Source organism: Limulus polyphemus, unplaced genomic scaffold, assembly GCF_000517525.1.
Source record: "Limulus polyphemus unplaced genomic scaffold, Limulus_polyphemus-2.1.2 Scaffold2306, whole genome shotgun sequence".
Lineage (NCBI taxonomy): Eukaryota > Metazoa > Arthropoda > Merostomata > Xiphosura > Limulidae > Limulus > Limulus polyphemus.
The window spans coordinates 50,783-64,142 of record NW_013667916.1 but is presented as its reverse complement, the minus strand read 5'-3'; the positions used below and the strand labels follow the sequence as shown (position 1 = coordinate 64,142).

The 13,360-nt window shown below is 32.6% G+C and overlaps 1 protein-coding gene across 1 annotated transcript in view; it reads right to left on the bottom strand.

Moving 5' to 3' along the window:
* LOC106466571 (guanylate cyclase 32E-like) overlaps positions 1-13,360 on the bottom strand; it is a 63,125-nt gene that overhangs the window by 18,095 nt on the left and 31,670 nt on the right. The window contains exons 5-11 of the mRNA XM_022394604.1: positions 12,725-12,860; positions 9,779-9,936; positions 9,407-9,500; positions 9,056-9,125; positions 8,388-8,545; positions 3,555-3,694; positions 3,268-3,372 (exon numbers count right to left, since the gene is read on the bottom strand). Coding sequence (XP_022250312.1) covers positions 3,268-3,372; positions 3,555-3,694; positions 8,388-8,545; positions 9,056-9,125; positions 9,407-9,500; positions 9,779-9,936; positions 12,725-12,860 — 861 coding nt within the window. The remainder of the gene's footprint in view (positions 1-3,267; positions 3,373-3,554; positions 3,695-8,387; positions 8,546-9,055; positions 9,126-9,406; positions 9,501-9,778; positions 9,937-12,724; positions 12,861-13,360) is intronic.

The window sequence follows — 13,360 nt, the reverse complement described above, 5'->3', positions numbered from 1 at the left end:
TACACTGCTAAATTAGGGACGGCTAGCGCAGATAGCCCTCGTGTAGCTTTGTGCGAAATTCAAACCAAACCCAAACAATTTGAAAAAAACAGAGAAAAACAATACAATCTAAAAGCTAGAAAAATGGCTCAAGTTACAACCTCGTCATTCGTTTTTCGCCTTATCCTATATAGCTTTCTAGTCTCAACTTACTTTAGATTATAATAAATATTAAAAACAACATTTACTGTTTACACAATTAAAACTTTATTGAAGCCGTACGGCTTCCACTTTAAAATAAATCTCTACAAGTAGTAGTTTCAGAAGTTTCTTACAAGACATACTTTTACTCCTTGTTACACTGCTTCACTATTATTTATATATTTCCTTGGTCTACTTTTTGTTTATTTTTATTTTTTATAATCATTATTATATATCTCGCCATATATCAACATATAGACTTGCTGGTCTTTCGTTTCTATATAATTCTTCTCTTTTTTTATTATTTCTAATGTTTCTCTAATATTTAATGCTATAATACTACGAGAATTGAGCCAAAATTAAAGTTTTTCCCATAATATTGCATGTTGGTTAGTTTTTACATGTTCAGCTGCAGCTGAGGTTTCTATTTTATTATTTCTTATATAACCTTTAGGTTCTTGCAATCTGTACTTTAAATTTCTTTTAGTTTGACCAATATAAATACCACCATATTCACATTCTGTCTTGTAAATACCCGTGATACATGATAGGGAATACCAAAGATAAAATAAAATTAACAGATAAAACGGGTATTGATAAGATAGAACGCGAATGTGGTTGTGCGAAACCTTGTCAAATGCTTTCTGGAAAACAAGATACACCACATCCAGGCTCGTACCCTAATCTATGTAAGCAGTAATCTCTTCAAAGAATGTAAAAGATTAGTAAGGCAAAATTTTCCCCTAGTGAAACAATGCTGACTATCAAACAAAATTTTAAACTTTGTTAACTAACTTTGCAATTATTTTTATTAGAATTTCAAAATAGGCCTATAATTACTGGAACAATTTTTATCACCTCACTTGAAAAGAAGAGTAACATTAGCAAACTTCCAATCTTCTGGCACCTTCCCTCTATTCAAGGACTTATAAAATAGTAGCAAGTGGCCCACATATCCAATATTTAACTTCTTAAAAAAAAAGCTGTGGTTAAATATAATCTGGCCCAGGAGCCTATCATTCTTTAAACTTTCCAATTTTTTCTTAACGAGCTCAGGGTTAATGTGATCATCTTATTCCACCTTTTTTCCATCTAGCAGCTGTTCAGATTGAGGAATATAGCTTAAATATCCATTAGGAAAAACTGAAGAAAAAGCTAGAATTTAATAATCAAGCCATCCAGTAATCATCAGATACTGGCTTTCCTATACTTTCCCTCAAAGGTCTTACTCCCATCCTACCATTCACCTTACCCTTATTGTATTTGAAGAAATCCTTACTATTAATCTTTACATACTTAGCCAGCGTTTTATCGTATATGTTTTGATTTCCTAATGTTCGGTTTGATCAACTCTCTTGATCTTCTATAATGATCCAAATCTCCCACCATTGCAGTCTATTTAAACTTCTTATATTTATAATGATTTTCTTTAAATTTATCCTTTATACCCTTTGTGAGCCAACCTGGTTTTTCATCTGCATTCAGTCTTTATTGTCTATAAGGAACAATCCTATCTTGAATAGTTAAGAATTTATTTTAACATTTTCCACATTTGATCAGTATCTGCAACTAATTACGTTCCCAATTTACCGCAGATAATTCTTGTCTGATCTCTTTGAAATTTGGAACCAAACTCTCATTATCTCCATAGGCAGCAAAACTTCAAATCTAATTGAGCATTGATCACTTACACCTAGATGCTTCCCAGTCTTCATCCTATCAACCATTTCTTTATTAGAAGTTAACAAGAAATCTAAAATAGCATTGTTCCTAGTTGGTTCCCTGACCAATTGTTGACGAAAACCATCCTGAACAGTTTCTAAAAACCTGTCTCTCTCATGATTTAACTCTAAAATTTCACAATCTATATGCCCAAAATTAAATTAAATCTTCCTTAATTATATCCTCATTAACAGTTAAATTCTTTATCTCACTGTAGAGTTTCTCATTTATTTCACCAATTTCATCTGGTGGTTTGTAAAAAATTCCAACTAAAAGCCTTCTCCCCTTATAACCACTAATAGAAACCCAAATAGATTCAATAATCAATTTCATTGTTATTGGCCCCTGGTAGGATAGCGGTAAGTCTACGTACTCACAACGCTTAAATCCGGGGTTCGATTCCCCGCGGTGGACTTAGTAAATAGCCCAATGTGGTTTTGCTCTAAAAACAAACAAACAAATGATTGTTATTAGCTGTGATATCCTCAACTTCAACAAGCTGTAACTCACATTTTACATGTAAAGCCATACCTTCCCCTTCCTTAGTACTCAATCCCTATTAAACAACCTATAACCTTATATTTCAAACTATTTCAGTCATCAAAATTTTCTACATTAAGCCAGGTTTCAGTTATTCCCATCATATTACAATCTTCTCTTCCGACCAGTGCTTAAGTCATCCATTTTATTTATTTTACTTCTGGGACTACGATAATAACAGCTTAGCTTGCAATTAAAATTGCCTTTGTACCTTATTGATAAGCTGTTCCCTAATTATTACTCATTGCATTTTTTTCTAAACACAATTATTTATACAAGTGAAAATATGGACTATATTGAAAAATTTTGTAACTTAAAAGTCACAATATTCTACATATTTGAAAATACAGGCTTTATTTTCATAGTTTCCATGCTCTTGCTTAATAACGGTAAATTGAACTGGTGATAGTCATCATAGGGGGAACACAATATTTGTTCATAAACCTAACTTTATTCTATTCTCTGATATTAATCTTTTCATTAGTATTTTTTACAATGAAAGTGTAGTAAAAAATTAAAAATACGTTGATTATTAATACTGCCAACAAGTTAACCAGATGCATCAGACATGAAACGACTGTTTTTAAAAACATTGTTTTACCTCAACAGGATTGATGTATTTTATTTTTTTTACCTATAACTATTTTAGTAAAACAAAACGATAGCACACAATACAAATGGACAATACCAATTATTAGGAACCTCATTATTACTAACAATTCAAACATTTCTTATAAACATAGAATTTGTATAATAGACACACAATAATTCTGTCGTTGTAAGACAGGCTGTTATCATTATTATTATTACTATTATTGTTCTCACCTCCAGGCTGCCTCTTGCACAGAACAAAGTTAAGACACAAACGTTTGGAGGGTCTACGCATGCGCCAATTACTGGGTTAATATTTTCATGTCTCATTTCACGAATCTGAAAGATGAATTAAAGTTACTACCTTCTATAGACAAACTTTAAAGTTGAAATCTTTACAATACCCTTTTCATACTTTAAAAATTATTTACTTATCTATCTTTATAATGAAAAACCAGAAACAAAAATAGTTAAATGTAAACACGTACAAGCATGGGTCGTGTTGAATGAAACAGACTCACGTTAATAAGCTCCTTACAGAGACTCCGTGTAAGATCGACGCTACGTTTGATTATGTATTTGATGAAGACAACGTTGCCTTTGTAGAAACCAACTCTAGAATCTAGACGTTGGGAAAAGGAGTTCTCTCCTCCGGAGTCCACTAAGTTTCCTAACCTGCTGACGTCATACACTTGCATCTGAAATTGACATAAAAGGTTTGAAGTTTTTCAGCATCGCATAATATATTAAAAATGGGTGACTTTGAAACTTTTTATGTCCTAACAACCTTATCGAAATCGCACGCGAAGCTACTACACTTTCGAATAAAAATAAATACTTTCTAAATACAGTAATTACTGAGAAACTATTATCTAAACAAAGCATATTAGTAGAGTTTGAAAAATTGGTTTAATATCGTTTTTTTACATGGACAGCAGCCTATTTATTTCTTATTGCCATTGACTTACAAACCAGGCCACTGTATTACTGGTTTCCTATTCCGTTTGAACAGCGATCGGAGCAATTTACTTCCATTTTATTTTTTCATTATACATCGAGAAAGTATATTTATAACAAGTTGTTGTGATTGATAAAGTCACGTGCTGCTGCCGGATACGCTAAAATTTCTTTTGTTTGTAATTAAGCACAAAGCTATACAAAGGGCTATCTGTACTCTGTCCATCATGGGTATCGAAACCTGGACTGTAGCGTTGTAAGTCCGCAGACATACCGCTGTGTCACTGGGGGCCAAAATTTCTTTAAAAATATTGCCTATTTATAATTCGACTAGTTAAGGTATAAAAAAGGAACTGATGGCAAAACCTCAAGACTGGTGTCAAAATTACCCAAGAAAGTTTCATAATCATTTCTAAATCGAAGACTAACGTATGTAAGAACAAAATTTGATAATTTCTGAAATTATTCGAATTTTTTATTTCAATAGGTAATTGAAATATGTAAATTTGTAATAACTGTTTCTGTTAAAATTAGTTTTTTTTATTCTGAGCTTAAGTACAAAACTACGCCATGGGCTATCTACGAAACCAATCGAATCCAATTTTTTGAGTTATAAGTTTCAAACTTACCGCTGAACGAACGTACGTAAAATAATAGCTCAAGAGTTGGGTGTGGATGGCGTTGACTAGCTGCTTTCCCTCTACCCTGTCACTATTAAATTAGAGACGGCTAGCGCAGTTAGCCCTCGAGTAGCATTGCGCGTAATTCAAAACAAAACAATCTACGCACTACGTGAAACATTTCACATACAAAAACAAAACGCATAATTTCAAATAAAACACAAAAGCCAACAAAAATTATAAAACTTACAGACACGAATCACAGGATATCGAGAGTATAATATCTAATGGTATCAGAGATTTCAGGCAAAAGAGTTAAAAACACCTGCCGTAGTTGTAACCCAGTGTTAGAGATGTCAATTTTACGGGCATGTCGTGGCAGCGTGTAAACGCTCCCACGATGTGTGGGCTGTGGTGGAGATCAACATACTTCTGACTGCCCTAAACAACATCAAAAACTTTTGTAACTTAAAACAACAACAGACAGCAAATTATAAAGGATGTCCTAAGAAAATCAAAATAAGAGTTTATAACATACACAGTAATTTGAAACCCACTGAAACAAATACAAAATACGTGAAAATAAACGCAAAAAATCAACCAGAAAAACACCATTGGTATCGACACCAACATCACAACCCATGATTACATATACGCAGCTTACACCATCACCATCGTATGCGATAGCAACACGTACACACTCACATGGTTAAGAAACACCCAAGCCAACAAAACAGATACAGGCACAGTCCATGAGAGCTACTGTACACCAACCAAACACAAATACAACTCAAGAAAATGTTCAACCAATTAATATCCCGAACGTAGACATATCAAAACCATTAGAAACATTACCCACAAATACAGAAAATAACCCAATAATAGAAGCAGTTAAAAACACATTTATAGATTTCATCAGAGAATATCAAAATCATTACAATCAATCAGTCAGTCTCACTCTTCTCATCAATATCGCCAAGCAACACTTTACACCCATAATCCCACAAGTAATTCATATAATCATGAACACTCTACTCGCAAATCCAATAAAATACATATCCAAACCAGTAGCCCTTATCCAGCTTTTCCAATATCAACTAGATCAATGTATTACAAGTGTATTATTAAGATATTTATGTTACATGTGCCTCTGGTAGTGTGATCTAGTGAAAAGTGACGTTGCCAACAAACTGTAATAGCACGAAATGCTGTAAGTTTGAAATTCCTGGACATGTCCCTGAAGAGGGTAATAGGAATAGTGAAACAAAAAATAATAATTTTTGGGCGCTAATTCTCGTGAATTTATCCTGTAGTATTTGAAATAATAATAATTAAGGAGGAAGGAAGAGGTCTAGATTGAACCTGACCCTCCCAGATTGTACAAATGCGACCTAAGTTCCGATCCAGATCCAGACGAAACGACAAATTTATAAAACATATGTTTAGGCATTTTACATTAAGTTATTTCCTTCTCTATACATGCTTTTTTGGATGGCATTTTTGTTTTTGCTGTTATGTTTTTGCTAAAAATTATTAACATGCGCGAATACTGTACAATCATATACTTTAAATATAAAAAAATATATAAATTATAAAACAAGCAGTTGTGAATACTTGTTAAGAGAAGTGTCTCTTAGGTGTTGACTCTTTTCCTTGTTCAGTGTTTTACACTCATTTTCTTTTTACTATAATGTATACGCTGTTAAACCTACACCAGTGTCACTGTTAGTGCTTCCGTGCATAAATGTAGTAGCTTAAAAATGCCAGCACTGTCTTTGGAAAGATACGCGAAATTTGACAATCTTTAATCTTTAGACATGCATAAGTTCGATAAACCATTGCTATATGACATCAAGATAAATTGTAAACGGTATTTGCAAGTTTGGGGTAAGTAATAGTTTAAGTTTTTTTTCTTATCTTTTTTATAAAATAAGTTGCTTATTCCTTTTGTTGAGCTCAAGAGATTAAAAACATAAAATCTAAACACATAAGCATTTAATCCGACAGAAACTGCTAAAAATCTATATAGCAAAGAAAAGTTATTGATGTGTTTTTTTGTTAAAAACAGTAAGTTAGCACTTAATGAAAAAAAATCTAGATAAATTGATGTACGTTTTATTTCCCTTTCGAATTACGTACGAATAACAAAGGATAACTCGAATGAGAAAGACCAGATACTTATGGTAGCTGGATCGTCCTTGTTCAAGAGAGAGGAAGTATAGAAAGCTAATGTTGTTTTTGTGTGTGAGGGGGGGGGGGGTTCTGTCTTGATTTTTCTTGGTTGATGTCGACATATCGAATTATTGGTTCAGCGCAGTTGTTTTGGTTCATCGCCTTATAATAACTAATAACTCTTACGAGTCTTTATATTTACTGGATCTATAATGCAAACAATTTTTAATTTAATTTAAATATTTGACAACAGAAACTTGTACTTTTCGTCGGTTATCCTGTATAACAAACTGCCTCTTTCTCTTTGCAATGTTATAGTTTTCATTATTTCTATTCTGCAAACACTTGGAATACAAGTAGATTTGTGGTAATAAACAGAGTTATTCACACTCGCTGTTAAATTTTTTGTAGTTTATTTGTAGTATTTTGCATTTAAACCTGTACGGCATGAGCTAAAAGGCAAGATCAGAGACCTAAAGTAGTAAATTAACGAACAACGATTCGATAATACCTTAAGCAGACAACCCAAGGTATTGTCGAATGATGTAGTATGTCTTCACAACCCAAGGTATTGTCGAATGATGTAGTATATTTTCACAACCCAAGGTATTGTCGAATGATGTAGTATGTTTTCTCAACCCAAGGTATTGTCGAATGATGTAGTATGTTTTCGTTATTAAATATCATGGTGCTTATAGATTGTTGTTTGTTAATTTACTACTGTATTTGTATAATGTCTTTCCTACACTAGAAGAAACCGTAAGGTTCCGACCCAGCTATCCCCTTAATTTAGAACTGCTGACTAGAGAAGGAGGGGATGGGGGAATCAATTAGCAGCACCGTTCACTTACACGCTATTCTTAGTGGAATTGATCGCCATATTTATAACGCACCCAGAGTTGAGAGTAGGGAAAGTATTCAGTGGTATATTACAGGGTCGAACCTTTGACCTGTCATTTTAGAACTTTAACAAATACCATGCTAAAATCCGGTTGTTCGATATCCTATGATGGTCAAAGCGCATATAGCTCATTGTATAGCTTTGCGTTAAAAATAACAACAAACAGCTAGCAAATAAAAATTTGACAGAAATTTTAGAGACATTCAAGTTCCGACATATCATCACGAGATTTAGACTTCAAAAACAAATATCAAATAGTTATAGACACACATTCATGAAAATATCCAGATATAAATTTGATGATAACAAGCAAAGAACATTCTTTACGTTCATCCGAGATTTTAATTATACAATAAGCCATGGGTCCCCTGTTGACTCAGCGGTAAGCTTGAAAGCTTATAACGCAAAAACCCTGGATAACTTTGTGCTTAAAGCAAATCAACCATAAACAGCTTGATTGTTTCAATTTGCTCCACTAATTAGCTGAAATTATTCGTCTCAATACAAACTTTCAAGGATTACATTATATGTAAAACATTTGTACGTAATTATTACCAAAATAATATAAACCTTTAGAATATTCTTACAAAGCTGTGAATATTAAATAGAAACTTGTGGTGTTGATGTTACTTTGTTTTTTATTGTTTTGTTTTCTCTTGACATATTGTAGAATCGAAAAGACAAAGAAAAACAATAATAATAACAAGAAGAAAGAAGAGTGGCTGACAACTCAGGTCGTCTTACACTAATCTGGTTGCGTGAGTTTTGGAGAGTGAGGTCTGAGCTGGTCCTGAGCAGGATTAGATCTTTAATATCCACTTTCCACAACATCCGCGCCATCTTTTGTTCGTATCTGTAATGTCTAGGAGACGAGTAAATTTCAATAAATTAAAATAGTATTTATAATCATTAAAGTGTTTACTAAATAAAGTACCATTTAGTCCTCAAAAAGTATCGTGACTGCTTACACAAGCCAAAAGAAAGAGAATGACCTAATCACGCAGTGATAAAAACGTTTGTTCTTGAATCTGTTTACACGTTTGCGTTGTTTGAGAATTGAGAAGATATTTTAAAAGTTATCTGAACATCCGTATACCCGACAATCATATCATCAGAGTATGATATAGCTTATTGTAAGTTCCAGGTAATATATTTTGGTAGGAAATACGCAATGTCAGTTCATGCATGAAAGCTAATACAAACACAACTTTCATTAGGATTTATTCTATGTTAGCTAATGAGCGAAATAACTATATTTCATTTGATTTAGAAAACAAAATCTAAAGAAAACATTTATGACATCGTTTACTGTTGCTCTTGAGTAAGATGCGTTCATACCAAGAACTTAATCCAAATGTTTCTCTGAACTTACCTAATACTGAATATTCCAGCAATAACAACCAGAGCAGCTGTCACTAGCCCAATAAGGATCATTTTCCAATCTGAAATAGACAAACATTTAGTCAAGTATAGACGGATAAGACACTGATTCAATATTCACGAGTTTAGCTTATTGTCTTTTAACTAGATGTTTGCAAATGATATTTAGATTGTTTTTATGAAGGAGTAAAACTGCATAATGGACTATCTGTACTCTACTCACCAAGTGATATATATATTTATAACCAATAGCACATAAATATTATCTTAAACCTATTTGTTATACATACGCATCTATTATTTGAAATGTTTAATATTTGTTATACTGTAAACAAGCACCCACCTTGTTCACATAGTTCGCCATTGAAACCACACTTTGGTTCTCCTGCAGGTGGTGCTCCGGCTATCCAATCAATCTGTCTCTCTAAAAGCAGCAGCTTAAATGTAAATAATTGGATAAGATCAATATAAATTTATGTAAGTTTTCCATTACCAACTTTCAAAAGGTAGAAAGTACTTTAATTTTCACACTTTGTGTATTATTTGTTATTGTTTTGAATCTATGGCAAATTTGAAAACATATTACACGTTAAACAATGATTTATTAAAATGTTTAAAATAATTAATTGCTAACAGCTGCTTTACATATATATATTTTTTTGCAGACTTCGGTCTTATCAAAAAATATATAAAAACTTCTATTTCCTTTAAATACCGGAAGTCCTTGCGCTTCCTGATAGGTGAATCTGCCAACTGGTTGCATTGTCTTAGTTTCCTCGCATGAAGAATTTGGATTATCAAGTAGAGATAGAACAGCAAAGTTTCCTTCTGCGTCGCCATTCTCATCGATCCTGACACTGAACCCGTGGATGCCTTAAATGAATAATAATAACATATTTCTTTGATACCTAAATTTATTGTTAAGGTGAAATAGCTTATCTCTGATTCATATATTTGATAATCAGAATAATTTTAGTCTTTATATTATATTACTTTTTGTACGGTATGTTATCATTCGGTTGCTATTGCTTTTATTTTAACTTACTTCATATGCTAGATTTATTCGTGAATCATATACCCCGTATTTTAATTACACTAACTATTGATAATATTTTTTAGCTTATTACTTCACTGTAAACTATTTGTTAGGTTTATTAGTTTGTAGATTTTGTAATTCTTACTTGAAGGCTTTTATGAACTTTTGATAAGACCTCCAGATTAAGTTTTGTTTTTATTAATACGATTACTTCGTACTTTGCATTTGATTTTAGATAATATATTTTTTAATTTAGGTTATTTGAAATTTAGATGACTATTTTGAATGATATTAGATTTCTTGTTTTAAATTTGTCTGAAATCATGAAAAACAAGTGTACTATTATTACAGTCTTCTTGATAACTTTAAATTCAAAAAATTCAGAGAAGTTCACCCTCCAGTCAACTGTTTCAAACACAAAAACCATTATAAAGTTATTATATTTTGCCTGGTGGTTAGGGCTCTCAACCCGCAATCTGGTGATGACAGGTTCGAATCCCCGTCACCGAATATGCTCGCCCTTTCAGCCGCAAGGGCGTTATAATATGACGGTCAGTCCCACTATTCGTTGGTAAAAGAGTAACCCAAGAGTTAGCTGTAATCTATCACTGCTGAATTAGGGACGGCTAGCATAGATAGCCCTCGAGTAGCTTTTCGCGAAATTCAAAAACGAACAAGCGAACAATTATTCTATTTCAAAAACAAAAAGATAAATGTAATGAATAAAGAGCATATTTACACAATAAAGTTGATGTTGCAGTGCTAGATAATCTTCAGGAAGTTCTTACTTCAGCATCTTCACTTTTAAATAACTGAAAATCATTTCTAACAATTAACAGTTTCCAGCTAACTTAATAATTTACATTTTTCTTGCATATGTTTTTCCAAGAAATCTGCTTTCTGACCAAAATACAGAATAAACCCTAGCTTACACCTTGGATGACCAATTATTTAAAGCACACGCCTACTAAAATCGTAGCAGAGTGATAGATATGTCTCACATGGAAACTATTCACTTCTTGACTTTAAAAAATCGTTCTTCGCGATAGTAGGTTACTTATCAGTAACTCCAAAGATCAAATAATCACTGCCCTACTTTTTACATGAAGTTACTCTTTCCAGAAGCTCTATTTGTATGTCTTTGTTTTTTGAATCAAGAAGGAAACGAGTGTAATAGAAGCTACGTTTAGAAATAGATTCTTATATAAAATATTTTGTTTAAGAAGAACGAAGGGTGATAATAAAATATAACATAAGAGTTTGTAGAGCGTTTTAGAAAAATAATTCAAAAGAATTTCCTAGTTAGACTTGGAGCATAACATTGATATGTTACGAAAAGGAATTGATGCACATTTTTGTCGTGATGCAACATCAATGCAAATTTTCAGTAACTAAAGAATCTTTGAAAGTTCAGAAGATACATACTTGCTTCGTAAATTATTTTTTAAAATAATATGTGTAGTGTTCAATTCAGTTTCAAATAATTCTGAGTCTGTTTACAAGTTGTAATACGTTTTACAGAACACAATTCAAAGAGCTTAAAATGAAGGAGTCACAGGATGGTTTAAATTTTGCTTTATTGTGATTAAAACATTTCATAGATTATAAAATGTATTTTTCTCTGTTTTTATTTGTGTATTATTATTGTTATTAAAATTAAAAGATGTGTTTGTTGAAATGCGCAAAGCTACACAATGGGCTGCCTGTACTCTACCCACCGCGAGTACTGAAACCCGAGTATTAGCGTTATTAGCCGTCAAACTTGCCTTTGATCTGGAAGGGTGATTTAATAGATAAAAGTAGGCAAATCAGGAAGTCACGTGACAACCATAGCTAATATAAAGTCGTGGTGGAACGACATGTATCAGAACTACACTTTGACACTGTTTGGCGTTTTGTAGATTGCCACCGAAAATTTATCGTTTTTATGAAGGATATATGACAGACGAGGAGTGGTGTGTTTTGAACATGACAATTCTACTACTGAACCTTTTGTAATGGAAATTACGCTGCAAGGCTATTGTTAAAATGCTCGGTCCCCAGATATAGCATGGTCTAACGTGGCGACATGGACTGTAACGATTTGGTGAGATTCCAGAATCGATTTAATATAATGTACTCAACCTGCATAGCAGTTCTCGTCAACCATTGCTTTGCACGAAGGTTTCACGTTTGAGAATTTTGAATAATAAGTAGCTTTCTGGTTAGTTGTTGTTTTTGTATTGAAATACTTCAATGTAATACAAGTTATATTTAAAATACGCAGATTATTTTCAAATATATTCCATGTTTTTATAGAAAAACGAAACAAAACACAACAAGGTATTTTACTACTTCTAAACATCTGAGGCCTGAAGTTTTATATATAAGAAAATGGAAAAATGTCTTAATATAACGTATTCAATCCTCTATATAATGTCTGTAATTGGCTGTTCGAACGCAAGTTTATGTGGTTTTAGTCCAGAGTTAGCAAAGAGATAACGTTTTAGAATGACCTAAATACTAAATCATTAGTACAAATTGGAACACTACTTTTTACCGTGCAGTCAAATTTGGGCACATGATCGAGATAATAAAGACCTACTTTATCAACATGTTAATAGATTGTCAGGCAAGTGAACTTACTGTGATACACGTGGCCTCGTATATAATTTATAATGTCTGTTCCTCTGTTCTCAGCAGAGTTATTAGCTAGAGCTTCTGTCAGTGCTTTAGCGTAGATCAAAACGGCGTCATACGCCAAGCCAGCATACAGGGGTACCTGAAAGAGAAAAAGGCTGAGTTTTAACAGTTTATTTGTGTAAAACATAAAACGTCCTTTACGTATATAAGTTCCGAATTCCATTAATTTATTCTGAATCACTTCAGTTGAGCATATAGTTATTTGTATAGGATGGGCGTTGGGTTGAAAACGTTGAATCGGCTCTTTACATTGTAACAGATGTACATACACTGAAAGTAGTTCCCTCTAAGAAGATTCTGTTTTTTTTTCCTTAATAGGCTTATACTTACAGTTCTAAAAGGCAGCAAGTATAAGGTCCAAAGTTTCACCTTTTTCTTTATGAGCGAGTTACTATTTCCAAGTAGAAAACAATTGTTTAATTTTATTAACTCAACTTATTCTTTGTAAGCTGGAAACATTTCAACGATGTAGTTAACATCAAAACATCCCTTCACACATTACTATAATTATACTTTATAATACATTTCAATTACTTACCTAGAAGATCTTACCAAAAGTACAAGATAAAACTGAGTGAG